A 23,055-nucleotide genomic window follows, 5' to 3' on the forward strand; every position below is an offset into this window, starting at 1 on the left:
AACTTATGGCTATCTATAATTCAATTCGTTTTCAAAGGCGAATGTTTCTGAACTCTCAATAATTTAATAAAGAAAGTTTATCGGAGTTGGAGAAGCGTGCGTGGCTGGCACGCTTGCCGCAAAAAGCCGAAAACTTCGATTCAATTAAACTGAAAGTTATACGAAGAAGTTTCAATGTGGTTAGAAGAGTTGATTGAGGTTATAAGCCGTTAGCTAGCGCGCATCAACACTGCGTAGCACTCGTTGCTACGCCGTAGGCCAACACGGTACGTTACTTATTTTCCTTAGATTGATAATTTTTTAAATTTTTCTAATCTGACAGACTTAAACTGAAAAAAAAATTTAGTCCAATGGGACAGCGCTGCCTGCGAAAGCCGCTGGAGGGGTGTAAGGGGTGACAAGCATTGTTATGTAAATTGAGGTCGTTATTTCGCTACGAGTGAGGAAAGAGCGCGACAGCATCCGCCCTACTGAACCCCGTGAGCCACCCGCGCACCACAACGCAAAAGGCGCTTTGCATAATTGGTAATAGAAGTACCTATACCAGTACAATAAAGAGATCCGTGCATAACGCATTCATTATCGCCGCGATTCGTTTTTTTCGGTGGAATTAAAAGTTCTGAGTAATAAGAGAAAATAATACTTATTAAAGGCTGAATTTTAAGAAGCACTTAACTACCATTAAAACTTGGTAAGGTCTATGTCAAATTTATAAAAGTCGTACATTTACACCCTTTGGCGCACATATTTCAGGCGGCATTATTCTTTGGCGTGGTTAAACGCTGAAGTTTAACCATCATGTCCATATTTCTGGGCAAATTATCCAATATAATAAGTTTCAAAAGAGAAGAGACTTTTAAAAGGAAAAGTTCTACGAAAGCACGTAATGGCTCATCCCGCTCACGATTCCTGCCCCTGAGGCGGAACAGGCGGACCGGCAGCGTCAAATAAGTTTCTAATTGCTTATATTACTAAGTTATATTCGCTGTTAAAAGTAATTAAGTCTGAAAGTTATAACTACAGCCACGTACTTCATGAATTTATTCGCGATTTTCCACTTTTCACTAAATTAGGAAATTGTTTTATCTCGCAATGAAATAACTACATACTTTAAACGTTTAAAGCTGTTGTGTGTTCATATTCACACTGCGCTCGTTTTATAAGCAAAACTTGGAACTCAATCGTAATATAAGAGTTACGTAGCAGAATAAAATAGACAAGCAGACGCTTAAATTCAAGAGATATGAAGGAACTGTGTATGGCATTCTTGTTTTCAAGACGGCAATAATGCGGTGGATATGGAGCGTGTTTTTGGCGCTACAGTGGCAGTAAATTAAGTAGCATGGAACAACAGCTACTTCAGAATAAAATATCTCGCGGTTCCCAGCCACCAATAATATTTATATTTGATATAAAAAGATACTATAAAAAGAGGATATGACTACAACATCTTTACCGTAAAAACTTAAAATACTCGTAAAAAGTGAGGTGATAAAAATTCTTACCATAGATAATTCTCAAAAAGCATTTCTCTGGGGAAAATAAAGAAAATCCTTAACTTTAGTATATCGGTCTGCGAGTGTTTACGAGGCGGGCTCTGAAATAAACAAACCGACGACTTTGGTAAGGCACAAAGGCTAAGTACCGCAAAATGGCGCATATTCTACATTTCACGACATCGGACTTGAAGACCAATAATATGAACAACTAAGTGCACAATACTTTAAAGTAACAAATTAAATACATATTATCGTGAACCAAATTACTATTTTATTGCCAGTTAGTATAAGGTATGTATTCGAAATTTACATTAAAAAAATGAATACGTTTTGTGTTGTTGATATATTCACACGAGATATGATAACAAAAGTAGGATGGGTTTTTTTATCAAAAAATTTTAGTATAAAGCCAATATATCCAAAGGATTATAGTCTTATAACGGACGCGTATATCACAGTACAGTGTATTCGAATCAAAGAGGAAGCCTTTATATGGTGGTATTACAGATAAATGAACGCATACGGATGAAACAAGCGAAGGGGCGGACATGAATTAAAACATTAACAATAGGTAATTTTCGCTCGGTTAACGAGCGGCGAGCGCCATTGTCGCACTCCTACCAAAGGCGATTTTAATACTAAACATACAAACAAATATAATTAACGCGCCGTTAAATATTCCATTGTTTGTATCTCCATTTAAATCTGATTTAATTTTATGCCGTTAAACCATTAATCTGTAAATAATGTGCCACGTTTACAATATTACATAATTGTATTAATTTATAATAAGAATTTCACGAAACACTATTGAGTCATCGTAAAAAGATTGCTTTGAATCTAATAAAAAAGTGATGAGAACCGTCAAAAGCCACCACAGACAAAAAAATTAAGACGCTTTAATTTGCATTCTTCATCAATATTACCAGAAGCTCGTAGACAAAGAATATACCTATTCATGGAAGACGTACAGTCGGACGCTAATGAGAGAGCATAAAGCGTGACGTCGTAAAAGCATCACATTAAGCGCTCCGCCAGAAGCTGCCCGTAATCTATTCGGAGCTATTTTAATTAGCATCGTAGTATAATAAAGCGAGGGTGAAGTTTTTGTGGCGTCTCGGACGATGTTCCTCGTGGCAGCCCGGCTGACGCCGAGCAGGCCCGCCAGGGAACAAGCTGGGAATACTTATAAGAACTTCTCGCTCTGTAAACTCAAGTTTCCCGCTCAAACTCGTGCTAATAATAAATGTTGCCCGATAAGTCGGATATTTGCAGTGCGAGCTAAAGTTAATACCGCGGTGAGCACGAGTGTTGTTTAAAATTAAAACTGTTTACGATTCAAACTTCATAACACATGATAAGTTAATTAGAAACATGTTTACAGGTCGTAAACATGTTCCATTTAACTGATAATTTAATTAAATAATGTATATAGACGAATGTCTTTAAATAGACAGGTTAATTTTGAATAAATACATCTATATTATTAAAAAATATAATTGATTTATAACCAGCCTAAATTTCAAATATACAATTGAACTATAATAAAAATGAGCTTATTTCATATTAATTCTGGTGAACGAAACACTACAATTTACAAAGGCATTATGGCTTATAGCAAAAACGTTTGCAGCACAGCCGTGTTGCGGGTCGGTACTAAAATAGAGCCTATCTCGGTACAGTAAATCTGGCTGGGCGTGATAGCCACACAATCGTTTTCGCGGCGGCACTTGTTTTACGCACCGCCTACGACTGCAGTAGTAGAACAATAATTTCACATTCGAAATTCAAAATATTAAAAATATTATTTTGTTGAAATTACAATCGTGGTTTGCAATTACGATTTCGTATGTACAATCGAGTCTTGTTTTAAGAGTACTGATTCTTTAAACGTTAATAATTTTAAAAGAAATGGTGTTTGTTTGAACGTCAATATGTTTACAATAATATGAATGTTTAAAAGTTTGCATATTCTTTTGTATTATTTCCTGTTTCTCATCCGTTTTTAAGGATTATACATTGCAGAATAATATTTGCCAAGCCAAATGATAACAAAATATCATTGATTGAAAATCAGTCGGTAACGAGTTTCACTAATATCGGTAAAATTAACAACGAATGATGAAAAATTGTTTTCGTATATGTCTTAGTATTGTGATATTACAAAATTAGAATATCCTACACAATTTATTTATTTACAGTAAAAATACCATAGTGTATGCAAGTTCTAAATATATATGTACAACAAAGAGTTTTACCTTAAATCACCCTTTACAGTTACGGACAGTCGACATTAATTAGTTAAATTAAATTCAATTTATGTTAACATTAAACAATAATAATAATAATAGTAAAGCCCCTTTAATTTCCAATCGTGACAAAAATATACTATAAACCTTAGATTTTTAGCATAATGTATATAACATTAACGTTCCGATCGATGGTGGTGGATTTAGCTAAGATATAAGATATATAGGTTAACTAGATAAATAAAATATTTCCCTCTAAAACTTTGCATCATTAACAATAGCCAGAAAAAGTATAAAACTTAAGCATTTACGGCTAGCTTTAAGAATTAGAAGTCTTTTCAAATATTAAAGTAACCATATAATATTAATGAAAATAAAATTCCTCCAATGAGAGATTGCAATATCAAAGTATTTTATACTGTTCTCATTGATCGAAGGGATAGTCGTCACGGCATCCGATATTAAAAAAGTTCTTAAGTACACGCAACGTGCTGGCATTTCACTGCAATAAAATAAAATACTTTTCTTTTACCTAATTTTGCAAACTTTTTTATGTTTGAGTTTTGTACCTACCAAGTAAACTTACGAGTTTAATCCACGATATATTTGATAATACAAAATTGTACACATATATGGTAAAAGGGAAACACTACTTGCAAGACATCTACTAGTTATTGTTCACTTGAAGCAAATACTCAAGGTATATAAATCGTTACATAGGGACATTTGTCCAGTAAAAGGCCCCACAGGTCAGGTGGCACACGTTAAAAGCTCTGAAAGCATACATAAATTCAGACACGCTGCAAACTCTATATGAGGCGCAGGTGTCTTTAAGTACGAGCACAGGTTAAGCCTATAGCTAGAGTACATGTAAAAGTTAATAGGACCCATGTCTACGATAAATTCATTTAAACCCTGCGGTGATTTTATACCCAAATATAAAGATCGAAAATTTTGTTTCAGATAACAGCGGAGTCATTATATTTTGTTCAATACGAGATATTTAACCCCTACGGAAGCAATAACGATAATCGTAACCGTTACTAAGGGTACTAGAGATAATTTTCTTAATACACAGCGACTGTTATTCCCGCTTTGTTCTTGGTACTTTTTTTATTTTAAAAGGAATTTTCCACAATTTGTGATTGTTTTTAACAGTATGCAATGATAATTTGACTGCTGTATGCTAACTGGTTTAAAATTTACGTACCCATTACTTTCGAATCAACGAAACAGTAGTCAAATGTATGTATTTTTGAAGTGAAACTTCTTTATCGGCGTTGGAAAAAAATTACCGTCACATTTTTCCGCTACGCGCCATCTTTTTCTTATCCCTACCACGGTTGATTCGAAGAGATTCAAAGCCATTAATAACTAAAATATATATAATAACGATAACAATGATAGTAATAATTATATTACAATTAATGAAATTCTGTAATAATATAAGTAGTAATACGGTAGAATGAAATAATTGTATTATTTGTATTCATGTCTATGATAATAAAAGCCTTTTGTTAAACTTTATCTGAACTTGATTTAACTAATTTCTGTAAAGTTGCATATAGTAGATGATTTTTCGAAAAATAAGATCATAAAGCAGTTTAATTTCTTACGTGTGTACACTAGTAGGTATACGTACACATTCTTTTTATTTAACAGATTTTTGTGTAGATGTTGGGATGATATAGTGTGACTGTACAAACTCAAGATTAGTTATGACACAATTGAAACTTATAATATATGGTACCTACTAGCTTCCACCCGCAGCTTCCCTCGAATGGATCTCGTGTGTTTTGGCGTGTTTTTTGGCATCTTTAACTTTTAATAGATAACTAAGCAAAGACAATTAAATCAACAAAAATACTAACATAACGTTATTAGACCTTATGTTGAATTCTATGACAGAAGGATTAAAAACATAAAATATATTTTGTTATAATAGGCGAATGGCTAATAAATAAAGAATATTGAAATAATGTTAATATATTTTTTTTCTAATGTGCTCTTTTCTTATATGGATAATAATATAATTATTTATATCTTTACTTAAGCAAGCAAATAAAAAATATCGATGGCTGGCTGTACATGTAAACATATATTCTAATAAATAAATAAAAATATATGACTTTCTCAAATATTGCAAGCATGTAGCGCCCTAACGAAGCAAACAATAAAGATTCGTGTCCAACACTGACTGAAACAGTACAAGGACAAACGACCGATGAATCAGATTGTTCCGTTTCAATGTCTCCTTAATCCCAGATCTAAACAAACTTCGCAAAACTTCCGCTAGTTATCTTTGGAAGGCTTTGATTTGTTATTTTTTTTCTTTCATATATCATTTATACTCAACTTAAACGGAACTGATATTAATTTGTCTCACTTACTTAACCTTACCATGATGGTAATTTACATTAACATCTTATTATAGAAAATAAATCTTTTCAGGCAATTGGCTACTTGGATACAATGACGGCAGTTATATTAATAAGTGAAGATAATTTTCCTGTTTTTTCATCAAACGCGTGAAAACAATAAACTACGATCGTACGTGTTAGGTATTTCATTTACAGTGGTAAACGGTACGGAACATAAATTATTTGTACGATGTGAGTGTAACCGTAGAGCTTAGACTATTTCGAATTCCGTACGTACGCTCGCTGCTTGTGGCGATGGTTACCGCCTAGTTCTACGTACTTGATTACGTAAACAAGCGTCGCAAAAGCGGACGCGATCGAGAGGAATACATGTGTTGTAATAAATATAATTAATATACGCAACAGAATTAGTAATTTATCATTTAAATGTGTGATCAAATACTTTAAGATCCTGCCAAATTGGTGGTCATAATTTTTTTTTTTTTAATATATCAGGTACTGTTTGCATGTTGGTAGTAACAATGTGAAGTTATCGTAAATGTAGTATTTACGATTAGTAAAAACCGACCAACGTGAACGGACCAGTATCCCAAAGATCGCCATCGCTCCCGCTTAGTATATGCGTAAACAAACACGACGCTATACCCGCCAACGACACACGACACTGAATAGCACACCACCGCCATTCCATTCCTTCACGCTGTATTTTATGCTGTCACATCCAATTTTAATATTCTTTATTGTATTTCACAACTAACAGAAAAATATTGCAACGTGTATAAAGGTAATTTTTCAAACAAAACTTATAACTGTACAGGGATTAGCAACTTTAAAGCTAAATTGACTGAAACTTAAATTACGACGTGCCGATAATTTCTTCAAATTTATATAATAAATCATATATATAAGATGTACCTTTACATATTACCTTTGCAATTGTACAGTAAAATTATGCAATAAGTATCGATCTCTCTACACCTAAAACAGTCTTACGCATTTCGTGTAATCTAAAATTTCTTGGTGCATATAGAATTCCGAAACAAAACTTTTGGTACGTTGAGAAACTTTTGATATACATTAATGTTACCTACAGTTGTGAAGGCTTGCTCCGAAGGAGAGAGGAAGCAGGCGTGCACTGCGCGTTATTTACGACTGGCGATTCCGGCACCATTGCTTTTAAGAAACTTTGTTCAGTACACTGACAGTGCTTTCCGAAAGCAAATCCTTTAATGTTCATAATACTTTGTGGCGGTAACGTTTTTGCATGTTTCAGAGGCGTATATTTAGATAAAGGTACCTTTTCATAGATACATATTTATCGGGGGAGCAAACTTGCAGGCGTTTCGGGGACATAAAACCTTACTTAGCGAGCCACAAATCCTCGTAACGTTAAGCCGAGATAAAACACTAAGCTCGCACCACAGCGCGATGGAGCTCAAATTTTTCACCTGCGAGCCGACCGGGAAATGGGCCACACGCGATATTAGTTACACAAGAAATATGACGCCCCGTAATGAAACTCCGGCTACCGTTAATCACGTATTATTATTCAAATTTATATCATCACGTCTAAAATTACCGCGTTTCGTGGTCGTTTACGTGTATTAGGACACAACATTTTAACACGCTTTTTAGTACTTACGTAAAATAACAAACTTAATTACGGCCGCGTTGTGTTATCCTTAATTCGTACGAGACTGTTATGAATTCTTATTGTTGAATTAAAATTAAGGAGAAATAATTGGAGACTTTAATCGTTACTACTTGATAGAAACTCTTTATATACATTAATTTACAATTTAATTAAATAAACATTATGCTTTATTCATAAATTTTGTACGGTTGACAGCAATAGACAGTGTGACTACTGACCAAGGCCGAAGCTGCAGGTTAGTAGGTACTATATAAGTTTCAATTGTCATTACACTTTTGAACCATCAAGTATCAAAGATAATTACATCAAGAGAAATACGAACAGGATTTTATTAGACCGCATGTTGAATTCTAAGACGGGAGGATTAATAAAGCCATTAATTCTGCTAAATGCGCAAACATTATAAATCAGGCTGTAGCGTATGTCTCAAGACAGCGTTGTAACCGCAACAAATTTAGGCAAATGTACGCACAATTTACTGAACTTTTACGGTAGCAGAAATTAATTACACAGCATCTTCAATCGTGTTTTTAAGACCTCATAGAATCTTTGATGTGTTTTTCTCTTGTATTTTGGGAAGTAATTTAATTGCATGCTTTGTAAATATTATACATAGTATTGTCTTTTGTTAACATAGCTTTTACACATTGAAAGAAAACACTTTTTTACCGGATTGAAGCTATGTATTATTATAAACTAATAATTATTTTACATAATTTTAAATTTTTCCGACTTTTCGCGTGCTTTACAGCGTGCGTGGTCACGGTGACTGAAGACAAAAAGTGTTGAATGTCAAAAGTATCACAGCTGTAGCGAAAGTTGTGTTATCTGTAATTATTTCCCCGGAGTTGGTATTGACTAAAAGATGACGGGTTTTTGCAGAAATTACTCACGGTGTCCTCTATTTTCGCACAAACAATCCGCCTCAATCCGGCAAAAAAGTGTTTTCTTTCAAACATTATAAATCAATTACTATGATAACTGCCCTACTTTTGCATCCCTGGTTAGTATGAAAAGGTATGCGCCTCTTGGCCAATCATGAAGAAATCTAGTACGAGGAATTGTACGATGGATGCACATAGTTTAAAGTTGATACAGCGTGTGTAGTGCGAACTGATATTGGTAAATCTTTGTCAAAGACCTCGAATATCGACAAAGACAGTCTCTAGCAAATTAAATTATTCCACATAAAGCAACATAGATACATAATAATATTAAAATTGTTGGAGCGTACGTAACCGTTTTTAGGCCCTACTTATAGATAAATTATCCGGGCGCGTCCCAATAGCCTTAGAGAAAAGGTCGATATTTCTTAAAAGGGTAAGGGATAAAAAACAAGAAAAATCCGGTTTCATAAAAACGTTGCGTCCCGTAATGGCAACGTATTTAAAGTATAGAGCGTTTCCTTCCTCAATGTATTATTAAACTTAGTATGAAATAACAAAATATACATATTGTAAACAGAAATATTTGTATATTGTAAAAAGAAAAGGTTAAATGCTTGTGAACCTATTTCAAATACTCTTTCACTATTAAAGTGCAAATTCCTGAGAAACATAGAAATTTACTGATTTTTTAAATTAATGTCTAAACCGGGACCGTGTAGAAATTTGCAAGACTAAATTAATATTTTGTTTAGTGAAATAAAACGTTAATATATAGAATAATCAAATTAATATATAAGGATAAGTAAACTAGCAGTATAAAGAGAATCGCCAACTTATTTCGCAATATCACAGTGTTATTGACGAAATATTTTTATTATTTTAATCTATATATATATAATTCTCGTGTCACATCTTCGTTCCCATACTCCTCCGAAACGGCTCGACCGATGCTTATGAATTTTTAATGCATATTCAGTAAGTCTGAGTCAAACAAATATCAATTGTTTTTTGTTTATATTTTTTTATGAGACAGCATACAAAAATATAACTCGTAATTGTCACCCCTCTACGATCAACCCCTATTTTTATAATAGTAGATATGTTATTTTTATTGAACTAAAAAATGTTTTCTGGAAATGGTATACATGGTAAAACGACGTTTGCCAGGTTAGCCAGTTAAAAATTATTTCAGCATATTCCAATTGTCATATAATAAGAATATTTAATATTACAAGATGTTATAATAAAAAAAATCTCACCTAAACTCATGCACAAAAAATCCTTAACAAATCTCTACGTAACAGTAATTTTAGAGATTAAGACCTAAGTTATATGGTTTAGTGAAAATTAGATTTCAATAAGACGCTTGAGACGAGACGGGGAACAAATCTGAAGCAGAGCCCAGTAATGCTGAGACGGTCACGATCCTCCTTTAAATGCAACGTCAGCATCGCGGCAACCTTCTATACAGTTAAGAGAACCTCATACACAATAATCTGTAAATCCACTTCATTTATGGGATCATATCTGTGGAAAAAGTAATATCTGCCATATAAAATTCTCGTGTCACGATGTTTGTAATTAAACTCTTCCGAAATGGCTCGACCGATTTTCGTGAAATTTTGTGTGCATATATTAGGTTTGCGAATCGGACGTCTATTTTTCTTCCCCCTATATGTTACGGATGGTCCCCTAAATTTATTATTTTATTTTTTATAATACAGCATACAAAAATACACACAACACTTAATTTTCACCCCTCTACGATGAACCCCTGTTTTTTATTTGTGAATTAACAACTTATGACTTGAAATCTGAGGTTTATTTAGAGAAAAATTCACCGAAAAACCTAAGTTTTCATTCCGGAAACCCGAACAGTCTCTGGGGTAGCATAGCAAAGTGTTCCATGTTGGTATGTACTAAAAAGGTAGGCTAAGTAAAATCACAGCAAGGAGAACGAAGTTCGCTGGGACAGCTTGTTAGTCTATGTAAGTCTCCAACGCTTTAGAAGCTTAGATGATATAATCACTTTCATTGGTTTCATAGACGAAATATATTTTTATGAATACCTGCTGAAATTTATTAAACGTTTACATTATTATCTGTATATCTTAAATAAGTATTCATTGACATTAGATTACACATAGATGGCAAACAATTGTATTATCTAATTCAAAGTTTTGTCTATTGTAACACTATAGTAGAATGACAAAAGACATTCAAGATTATAAATACAGGGTTTATAAATGTGATAAGCCTTTCATTATTACGTCACGCACCTAGATGTGTGTAAAGATACGTGATATTAATATGAATAGGAGACTCGAGAGGAATATGAAAGTAGCAAATAAATTGCAATATAAGGCTCTTAATTTAATCTTCATAATATCGCGTCCTATCATTCAGCCTCGAAGACGTCATCTCTCAAAGAGCGAAGGTGTCTGCGTTTTATGACCAATCTGCTATACTCTTAAACGGGTATGGCAAATAAAAACAACGGAAATAAACGACCCAAAAACGTTCAGAATACAGAGCCGCTCCACAAAAGGTCGCGTCCAAAATAAATTATTCCCCAATTCGGTCGTTACGATTCAAATTGAATATATCGTATAGAGATTTCTCTAGCCACAAGGAGAATAAAAATAGGCATATAAACGCAAATGAAATGGCTTCATGAATCGTATGAACGACTCACAAAGCAATAATTTATCGACGGCGTATAATTCACCAGAAATCAATTTACGCTGACAATGAAATTGTTTCTCGATATTCCTTATAAAGCATCGCGATAAGTCTATCATGTTCATGCAAGCGAGACTTGAATTATTTATTCATTACATACCCGTACGCGGCGCACGTTCTCAAAAGATAACTCGTATAATTCGTGCGAGGACGCTACGCACCAACGAAACAATAGCAGATTATCAAGCAAAACGACGTAAACAGCCCTCTAGTAGAAACGGGTTAAGGGCTCAGAGGACGGCCGAATCGCATCTTGAATACTAGATAGATGACTTAGGTTGTGTTATGAAACTATCAAAACTAACACTACAAACAAATAGCTAGGTAATGCGGTTACGGGGAGGTGGCAACGATCATACTTATTGTTAGTACCGCAACCCAACTATGAAGGCATTTGTATTCTGTATATTGTTATGATTTAAAACTAATAAAAGGTTAATGTTTTAATCCTCTTAAATAACAATAAATGTTGTTTAGAGCTGTAATAATCAAAACATTTCTGAGTAATCTCGTAGACGCGGCGTAGTGGGTCCGGGCTACGGCTTTCGTGTATTACTAAATATTTACCCATCCCATGACTGTATATATACCAGATAAGTTTGTTATCATTTAACGAACAAATCTAATAGTCCTAAAAAAATATTTAAAATTTTCTAATGTTAAACAAACCAAAAAAAAAGCGCTTCGATCAAGCAAAGTCCTGCTAATAGCAGGCGGCGGATAAACATTGTGACACAGTTCGTAATGAAAAAAATAAAGGCGCGACGACGCCCGAATATATGAGAACGGCGATAAACAGGATTCCTGCGTAACGGAGGGGTCGATACCGAAATACATTATTCCCCGATCCGAGTGTTCCGATTCAAATTGAAAGAGCACCTCCAACATGAGATTTCTCAGGCAGCGAGTGGGCGTAGAATATAAATCGCCACATAACCAGCCATGGAAGCGAATATACTTTTTGTGGTGGACCTGCGTACGTTACTTTATTGCTAAAGACGAAAACTGATTGAATTGCGGAACACCTATTCTCTCATGGCGTTATTAGGAGCCAAGCTATTATTCTTATTATATAGGATTTAAACTATATACCCTTTGTAACAAGTATAATCATATTCCAGCTAGCACTAGCTACTCAAACCAAATTTGCCAATTTATGCATCAGAAATGGGACATACGCCTCCCCTCATCGGGTATTCTGTTCAATTCACAACACACGTCGATATTTACGTAACAAACGTCTTTCACTGCTGACAGTGTTTTTCGTTCTAACTCAATGTATTAACTGTCAACGCTTTTACGCTTTTCTTTGCGAATAATAATCCTTTATTTGCTGCAAATTATTTACTAACCAGTGAGCCTGAGGCCCTATTAGCCGAGCTAATAGTCCAAAGACTCCCGGCTCTCTAACTTTATTAAGGACGCCGTCGCTGAATCAAGGTGACGCGCCTCCACAATGCCCTATTCAGATTTAAATAGCTTTACGCCCAATTGCTCTTCAATATGGCGCTAGCTCGGATAGTTATTTCATTAAACAAAGATTTGGGAGATAATTTCTGCGCACGGCTGAGGTATTCAATTTAAAAGGACTTTGTCAGGGACTTTCGTTTATCGAAATGTTTTCGACTAATTGTTATGAAGCAAGTATTTTTATTATTTATATTGCCTTAAGTAGCTAGTAAGTATAATAAGTAATATCACCATGTAAATGATAATGCTATGTGACAAGTCAGGAACTTTGAGAGGCCAGGGACAACACAAAGTTTGGCAATTACGGCGACCGCATGTCTGAGCGCTCTACATTTATTACTAACGTATATTCTTCTATAACCATACTATTCATATAGACGTTACTTAATAAATTAGACGTTAATAAAACATGTTTATATCAAACTAAGAGCAAATGTATGATTATTTATTACATCAATAACTTAAAAGGAGTGAAAAATTCAAAGCAATTTATAGAATTTGTATAAATAATAATAGTAAATTCTAGTAAAATAAATTGTTCTTTGTAAATTATACTAATCAAATATCTATTGAATGTTATATCATTAAATTATCACGAAATAATTAATAACAGTTTATTTTCAAACAAGTATATTAAAATCTTAAACAGAAAACAATAATGTAAAACGCAAACTCAGCACTTAAGCAACTTTGTTTACGAACGGTGCTCATTGAATCGGCACAACATAAATACGAGTTATACAAAGTTATTCCCGGATATAGAAATATCTTTTAAGTTTTCCTATTACCCAAATGTGATTGCTAGCAATTGAAAACTACACACACAGCAGATATGACGGTGGCTTGCTTTGAAATGGCTGCATCGTAAGTTTATTACTGGAGTGGGTTGCTTCTAGCGCTTTCAAAGTTTGTCGTGATAAATTGCTGTGTCATGTGACTACATCCAGTCTCCCTGTATTATCTTAAGCCGTTGGCGTAAGTGTACTCGCATTGCTTCCGGATTTAATTAATAAATAACACTTGAAATGATCGTTGGTTATAACGAACGGTCTTTGTAACTAGGGTAATGCGGAGTTGTTTAATGAATAGCAGCAAATATATTTAGAAAATATATGGAGGATGTTTTTATCTAATTTTTGAAATAAAGCTAACATTGAACCATTTTGAGCAGGAATCACACTAACTCCGCTGGCTCTGTGATCCAAAATGTGTCTTGGCCTTCGAAATAAAAACAATAATAAAAAATCGTATACTATATGTATTTGTTAATCGTATGGTTATTTATTTCGATTGACAGATGTATGCTACCTACTCCACGCAAACACTTAAGGAACAAAAGAGAAATGCTTATACGAGAGAGATTTAAAGAATGATAGTGAAAGAGTCTAAGAGACCTAAGCGGGTAGAGACAGGAGAACCCTTACTGCGGAGTCGCTATAGGATTCACCAAGAAGAAGGGAGTTATAAGATGATACTTCAAAATATGTCCCGTGAAAGAGCATAGGATCTAGCTATGAATACTCATGAATTTAAAATCGTTCTTGTTATGAACGATTTTAAATCTATCATAATGTTGGGGTACCGATATTCAAACTACTAGAGTCTGTGCTGAAAGGGAACCGTCGTGGTATATGTGGTCGTAATATAAGCTTTTTTTAATGTAGACAACACTGTTACAGCACTTAGTTCGACGGTAATAATTTTTGAGACGTCATATGAAATAAGTTTTTTTTTGTCAATGATTAAAATGACGCAATAGAAATGTTAGGTTGTGTCTTCTTCCACATATAATAGATATAATTTCAACGTGTGGTAGACTTGTGTACAGAAAACATGCCATAGAAAATAAAAAAAAAATAGATATAGATTGGGCCGTACATCTAACTTAACTTTTCAAATATAATAAACCCGAGAAGAAATAATTCCTTGTAAGATATGCTTTAAAACAAAAACGCTTCGAAGAATAATCGTTAAAAACACAGTTCCAAGAATATTTTACTTGAAATCTCAGATATAATAAAGGCTGGTATGGTTTAATTATATTTTCCTAAAAAGCCGATTAATTTATTAGGCAAAATTGGGATCGCTCGGGTGTTCGACAAAAACACTTCCACGTATTTTACGAGAATTATTAAAATAGCCGGATATTAACGTTATCGTTATCCTAATGTTGTTAAGGGTGCGTGTGCGTCTATGAGTATACACGCATACTTAATTCATAGCGTATCATTCTTCATATGTTCTTCTTCGTAAATTTTATCTTTTCCTAAGTGGTAATGGATTTAGCGAGCGACTCTCAACCCTGGTGGTGCGTTACAACTACGCCCTGTGGCTGGAACTTTATGTCAATGTGCTTAATGAAATACTACTACGATGAAGATAAATATGGCGAGGAAAAAGGCATGCCTCAAACTCATGTGACGACATGTACCCGTTTAAACAAGAAGCAAGCAGCCTTTTATCTAAGAATGGGATACAATCTGAGGCCAACGCTCATATGCCGTTGTAACGCCACTGGATAATTATTATTATACTTTATTGACACTTTAATATCACACGAGACGTCAGAACGATTTTAGAATTTGGAACTTAACAGAAATAATCGAGTAATGATAATGGTTGACATATCGAAAATGCGTTTTAGGAAGGAACTTCAACTCAAGAGTTTTCCTATAAAGAAAGCCACATATTTTCTACGAATGATGTTTCGTAGAAAATAAAATTCAATTCAAATTTCTATTTATAAACTCCGTTTAGTTTTCTAACATCTAATAACGCATTCATACGATAATGAACTATGGATTCTAGTTCAGTTGTATTTTATGAGAATTTTAGGGGAAAATTGGCGATTGATTGCTCAATGCCGTACAGCAGTTTTATGTCCATTGATTGTTTTTCGATGTCACCTGTACCTAATCACTATGTCTTTCCTTAGATAAAAATATAAAAAGTTATTATTTAAAAAAAAGGTAATAAAGGAGTTTCACTTCTTACGTGTGTACACTAGTGCACACACATTTTATCATAGTAATATTATCAGAGTGATCTATTTTAACGATATTCCTGTATCATTCATATATTATTATAATTTAGCTGCTAATCAAAGGAAGTCGAAGTCTAATGTTTGAAGCAAAACAAATACCTTGTTTAAAATTACTCTTTCAAGAATTCAAGGCTGAGATTCACATCCCAGACAGTCCCATAGTCCTAGAAATAGTATTTAAGATCAAAAACAACATTTTACTGACAACCACACAGCCTAATATCGCATCTATTTTTAATCTCAAACAATTATTACGTAAAATGAAATTCATGAATCAAATGACAATAGACAATCGAATTCAATATTGAAAAAAAATTATAAGTATTTTAAATATTCGCAAATTATTTACATTTTATTTATATGTAAGCCACCTACTCCAGGGGGAGTCAACTCATATTGCCGAGCAAGCTCTCGACTGAAATCTGAAAGGCAAAAGGAAACGTGGCCCAAAACAAAACGTTTACGAAGCATTCATGCAGTGGCGAAATAAGCTGGAATGACCTGTACTGAAGTCAAGACCGATCAAGCTGGTATTATACGCTGAGGAAAGCCGCGAACAAAGCCCCACATGGACACCATTTCGGCTTTTATAAGACAAGTAAGAAATATCGTACATATATATAATTATAATTTTTAAACAGTATTTAAATTAATCTTTTGCCGATAAACCGAACAGCGTTGAGCAAATTTCAAACTTAAACAACATAAGAACCTATGGATGGATGGATGAATGGAACCTATTGATAGACAATATGGCAGATAATATATATAAGGCTGTGTTAGAAAAAAGCTCACTTACGATTCTATCAGTGAAAGCTTTAAATATTGTGAGGTTCAGTTGATATCTTATAGGTTGGGGAAACAGTTTCTTCGCATTTTTTAATATAGTTTATTTACATTTAACGAAAGTATCTTGTAGGTAGGGACATGATCCCATTTCTATAGAAAATTTGGGGCTTCTGATCAAAATACCGCGACAATTGATTTTGGCAGTCCTCTCGTGATGTTAACCTGACATTGCCTAAAGAATTCGCAAGGACTATACGGCGGATGCATTAACACCTCCCAGCCGAGATCTCTTAATTTTTGCTGAGTGGCTAAAGATGTGTGAGGTCTAGCGTTATCATGATGAAAAGCCACACCCCTTCGTTGATTAATTCCGGCCGCTTTCTCTTCTTGCTTTAATCTCATCAGTTGTTCGCAGTAGAATTCAGAAATTATTACTAACCTAACCTAATATATATATTGTTGAGAAACGTAATTTACGGTAAAAAAAATTACCAGTATTTTTGTGTCAATACTTTATTATACTTGCATGGTATTGACTGGTCTATATTTTTAAAGTACAAAATATAAAAACGATCTATAAGAAACTAAAAGTTCAAACCTAGAGTATATAGAAACCCGTTTCACGACTAATAAATTAAACTAGAGACGGAATACAAACATACCTGCAAGCTCGGATGTACGCCTAGCTGTAATAAAGTCCTGACCACTCCAAGATGACCCCTATTTACTGCCATATGTAATGGGGTCTGCCCACTTCGGTTCCGCGCGTTCAGATCAGCCCCAGCAGCGGCTAAGGCTCGCAAGGCGGCCGGTTCATCCCCAAAAGCGGCATGGTGAGCTGCCCTATCACCATCCCGATCTTCAGCATCCGCATCAGCTCCAGCTTCGATTAGTTTTTTGATCACTTCCACGTGACCGTTCTGAGCTGCTGCCTGCATACAAAATGGTTTGAATTCAAATAAAATGCTGTCTTGGGTCTACACTTATATTATACAGAGGAATTTTTTGTGATTGATAAATATTATTCTGGAAAAAGCGTGTCATATTTCTGTATCTGTTTCGTAATTACTTGTTTTTTCTTACAGTCTAGTTGTAGCTTTCTGTGCCTGACACACGCCGTCGACTTTTACGGCCTATGGCATGTCGGTTTCCCCACGATGTTTTCCATCACTATACGAGCGAGTGTTAAATTTTCACATAGACTTAATTTGCATTGGCACACAGCCAGTACTCGAACTGAATTATATTAGAAAATTCCACTCTTGGTATAATTTGTCAAGACTAAAATAACTTTTTAAACATAATACAAAATTATTAAAAATACTTTGCAATAATAATAATCTGTCAATTTAATGGTAAAACTATAGGTGAAAATCACTATAAATAAATAAACAATATACCTGTAAGGCAGTATGTCCCGCTGAAACCCCATTAACATCAGCATCATCAGCACCACCAAGAATATCAGCACAGCGAGCAGCATCTCCATTTGCGGCCGCCTTCACCAGTTCTTCATTAGCACTGCCATGACACTCAAAAAGACGTTTAAGCATCATCGACAGACGCACACCTGCAATGGAGATTAAGTATATTGTATAGTTTATGTAGATAAGTATTTATTATATGGTATAAATTATATTGTAATATAAATATATTTGTGTTAAATAATATAGAGTATTTACAATATTCTTAACCATCGTAATAATATTAATAAGTGTTACAATACTGTAAAACCCTTAGGCCCTGTTGAAAGATCTTATCTCATAGGATTGCTACTTCTTTTTATAAAATATATGTTCGTGTTAAATACCCACCAAGAAGGGAATACCATCATACTTAAGAAAAAACAGTACCCACCATACTTAAGAAAAAAAAAGTACCCACCATACTTAAGAAAAAAAAAGTACCCGCCCTACTTAAGAAATAGGTGGCAATAACAAACCAAATAAAAAAATCTTACCAGGAGAGACGTCAGACAGACCGCCATTTGCAGATGCAATTTTGGTAACAGCACTGGGATTGTATGTCCACGTCATATTGCAAACTTCCACTTTAAGGTCATTGTCATGATAGATCTGCTGGACTCTTCCCACTTTACCTAGGGTCTATAAATGTATTATGTTAGTCCGGGTATCACAAATTAAAGTAAAACTAGAATTGTACCCATTAAAGTAATAAATGTATTTCTACCCTAAGGCACTTCTATTATTTAAAATTGTTGTAAAATTAAAAAATTAATCGCATTTTATGCAATAAGATATTTTTAACATGTTATACCTCTACTGATAATTATGTATTTGAATTCGGATATATTATGACTAACATTAGGATATAGTATTGTCTTTTGTTAACATAGCTTTTACACATTTAAAGCAAACACTTTGTTACCGGATTGAAGCTATGTATTATAAACTTTTATTAAATAAAAAAATAATTTTATTAAATTTAAATTTTTCCGACGTTTCGCGTGCTTTACAGCGTGCGTGGTCACGGTGACTGAAGACAAAAGGTGTTGAATGTGAAAAAGTATCACAGATGTAGATAAAGTTATATTATCTGTATTTATTTTATTTATGTAAAATAATTATAAGTTTATAATAATAAAAGCTTCAATCCGTTAAAAAAGTGTTTTCTTTAAATTAGGAATATGATAATGTAGATCAGATATTTATATGAAATTTTATAATACATTTTCGATAGAAAGAAAAGCAATGGCGCTACAACCTTTTTAGATCTGGTCCTCAGAATTCTGTATCCGTTTCATGATCACTTGTAAATTTAATAGACAAGTATGTGACCAGACCAAGTGTGTGTCAAATACATGCCGTCGTATTTTTGTGTCTAAGGCGATTTCCTCACGATGTTTTCCTTCACCGTTCGAGCGAATGTTTAACGCACACATAGACACAAAGTCCATCGGTGCATCAGGCATGAAAGTCGCACCCTGAAGCCACTAACCCAACATTTTCGATAGAAACCGAAGTCACTATAAACCGCTTTTACTAAAAAGAATTTCTATTCCTAGCATATTTCATTGTTTTTCAAGAACTTTTACTTATAGAGAGATACTCACAAAGTCCATAGTCTCAGCCCATTCGCCATGACCTCGCTGCAAAGCCTTAACTCTCTCCTTATCAGAGCATATCTGCACAATATCACCCACCGCAAATGTATTCCCACTAGAGGGACTTGCGGTGCCACTTCCACTTCCACTGCTCACCTACATAAACAAAATATCATTGTTTCATATATCAAACGTAGTGTAGGTCAAAATATGATTTGCTTCTTAGAACAGACCAAAAGTGGGGAGTCTCCGCTACACTTTTTATTAGCCAAGTTATATATTTTACATACATTGTAACAAGCTGTAACCATTTTATTTAAGAGATGAAATTAAATACACAATGAACCAAGTTACACCATTGACAGTGTTGGCTAAGTTGCTATGGACTTTTATTAAAGTATGTTAGAACCCTATCTCTGCACTCATATATTTTATTATCTGTACGTGCATTTAACACTTGTTTGGCATCGATTTAGATGGAAGCTCGCATGTTTCAAACATGATACTTTTTTCTATTAATTGCTTACTAGATTTTCTTAATTTTTTGGGATATGTTTCTTTCAATTTCTAATTTTGTAAACATAAATTTTTGGAAATGACAAATCTATTGGATTTTAACCATACCTTGGTCAAGACAGCAATATTGAAGGTCCATCGGTTCCCACTTGGATAAGCAACAACTATGTCACGGTCTTCATCAATGCATACAACAGTTCCTGTAGTATTAAGACTCTCCAACATGGCATCTATCCAGCCACCATGACCAACTTGGAGGGATCTTACAATCTCCAAATCCAAATTTATTGTGACCTTAAAATATATATTTTATTTTAGATTAAAATACTATTAGACAAAAGATAGATAGATATGGTATAGAGTGTAATACAGAACTGTTCATACACATACATGAATTATTAAAAACAAAATGTTAAATGCTCTCAACCTATGTAATACAAGTATATAAAGTTTCAATTCAATTCAGAAAATTTTCACATCCATAAAAGCTTAAATTTTTATATACATCTGTCTTGACCAAATTAAATACTATTATAATTAATAAAAATGTATTAAATAGTAAATACATTAATAGCTTGGGAACAAAAATCAGAAGTAACTAAACTCACAGACTTTTTATTAAATAATAAACCCTAAGATACAACTTTTACATAATAATTATGCTGCAAATTACAATAACAAATCTTACCTGATCACCCATTTGAAGTGCATGAGGACCAGTGGTACCAGGTCTAACCTCTCCCAATAGTGGGAGATGTTCCTTATACACATGTTGACCTTTTGCATCATTCACAACCTGAAATTTAACAAAATCTGTTGTAATCTCATTTTGTAGACTAACAGCAATTCCTTAAAATAACATTTTCAATTAGAAATATATTCAATGATAATAATAGCAAATGTTCACTACACATGTAAATATTTAGACACAAAAGAACTAAACTATAAAATAAGTAAATACATATCTCACAAAATTAATTATTTTTTATTAAAATATACAATACACATATATTCACACACTCACTTTCAAATCTGCAACACCCTGAAATCCAACTCTATAAAGATTTTTAGTTCCATTATCCCAAACTACATAGGCTGCTGAACGAGGACTGGCTGCAGACCAATCCTGTATTTCATTGACTTTACCCCTCCGCCCATTCCCACCATCTTGGTCTTCCCACTGCCAGTCAACCTATGAATATATTTTTGTTTTAATAAGAAGCTAGAGCAAGTAGTTTCTAAAATAAATAGTATTTAAATTGGCACTATTGACTGAGTTGCTAATTTTCCAAAAAGACCTTCAATGAACAATACAATATTTAAAGGAAGTACTATATCTTATTAATTATAATTCTCTATACTTGTTCCAACTACCTAATATAAAGTTAACTTTATAAAAAAAAATATAAGTTCAGAAACTTTATAAATTTTCTACAAAAGAGGAAACTATGGATGCTATCAACCAAATACCAAATTTTCTAGGTGATTTTGGCCAAATATTAGCAATTATTTTTATTAAAATTCATTTGAATATTATAATAGCAGCAAAATATTCAGTATTCAGCTATTGACTCATTTGGAAATTATGTATACCAAAATTGATATAATACAAACCCCTCTCACAACCCTTGCTCCAGGGACAATCCCACGGACTACTTGTTTTTTGCTCTTCCTTCTAGGTTCAACTAGACATCTCTCTGCTCCTGGTGCACTTATCCGATAGAATCGATGTCTGAGATTGTGTTTATCTCCATGATAACAAATTGAACATAAATCATAATTAACACACTCAGCACACTTCCAGCGAATACCTATAATAATAATTTATATTTTATAAAATGGTGTAACCTAAGGTAAGGCTTATTTATGAAAATGCAAAATCGACAGAAAGTTAAAATTTTACAATACAAACTATTTACCAAAGATTGGTTGTTGGCGGCAAGTATCACACATAGTACCATCATGTTTGACACCAGTAGGAGCACTATCAAGGATTCGTAGGTCATATGCACCTGAGCACCGATAATTAGCTACAGTTCCATTATCCCACACCACAACAACTTCTTCTGGAGACTCAAAATTTCGTACAGAACCTACGTGGCCTTCCCCACCATCCTAAAATTAGATACCATATTAATTCAAACATAGTACAGGTATTTGAATAAAAAAAGGTCAGTGGTTCTGATTCATACCTGCTTGCCCCATTTCCAATCAGGGCCTCTTATTACACGCGTCCCTACAGCTTCCATCATAAATCTTGTCGCTCTATTAGAAGTTGAAGTCTCAGAAGCATTCGATTCCATTTGTTATTGTATTTTCCCTCAAAGATAAATACTTTCTTAAAACTACTTTTATTTACTTATGCTTTTGTAAATGTTTTACTTAAAATTGTTATTCGTTTCTAAAACGTGTGAACGTGGGTATTTAAAATAGTCAATTACTGTACCAGAAATATTTATATTACTATTATTTAAAAATTAGTTATGAGAAACGAAAGGCACAGTGGGAATTAAGAATGTTATTTTGGTAATTTGTTGTAAAAAGTAAATAAAGATGACGATTTACCTAAAGTCATTATAACAATTGGCATCGCATCTCCACAGAGTACTTAATAAGTGTACGTCTATAAGAAAAAAGCATTCTTATGCTTGATTACTTAAGTTGTATTATCTGTTGTATGTCAAAAAAACGATTGCCAAATGCCAGATAATGATACCCGACAATTTGGAACTTTGTATTACTGTCAATTTTAAAAATAAAT

At 33.8% G+C, this 23,055-nt stretch overlaps 1 protein-coding gene across 2 annotated transcripts in view; it reads right to left on the reverse strand.

The window, feature by feature from the left end:
* The window catches only part of LOC123711557 (E3 ubiquitin-protein ligase MIB1), a 125,165-nt gene extending 102,343 nt beyond the window's left edge, over positions 1-22,822 (reverse strand). Inside the window, exons 1-11 of one of the 2 annotated variants that reach the window (XM_045664143.1) lie at positions 22,741-22,781; positions 22,487-22,614; positions 22,214-22,409; positions 21,909-22,105; positions 21,319-21,486; positions 20,983-21,090; positions 20,403-20,588; positions 19,788-19,934; positions 18,675-18,819; positions 18,115-18,284; positions 17,377-17,646 (exon numbers count right to left, since the gene is read on the reverse strand). In XM_045664143.1, the coding sequence (XP_045520099.1) occupies positions 17,377-17,646; positions 18,115-18,284; positions 18,675-18,819; positions 19,788-19,934; positions 20,403-20,588; positions 20,983-21,090; positions 21,319-21,486; positions 21,909-22,105; positions 22,214-22,409; positions 22,487-22,597 (1,698 nt within the window). In that variant the 5' untranslated portion in view covers positions 22,598-22,614; positions 22,741-22,781. Of the gene's footprint in view, positions 1-17,376; positions 17,647-18,114; positions 18,285-18,674; positions 18,820-19,787; positions 19,935-20,402; positions 20,589-20,982; positions 21,091-21,318; positions 21,487-21,908; positions 22,106-22,213; positions 22,410-22,486 lie in introns of both variants that reach the window. The other variant, XM_045664142.1, reaches the window with a different exon arrangement.
* Between the last annotated feature and the right edge of the window lie 233 nt (positions 22,823-23,055).

This window comes from Pieris brassicae, chromosome 7 (genome assembly GCF_905147105.1).
Source record: "Pieris brassicae chromosome 7, ilPieBrab1.1, whole genome shotgun sequence".
Lineage (NCBI taxonomy): Eukaryota > Metazoa > Arthropoda > Insecta > Lepidoptera > Pieridae > Pieris > Pieris brassicae.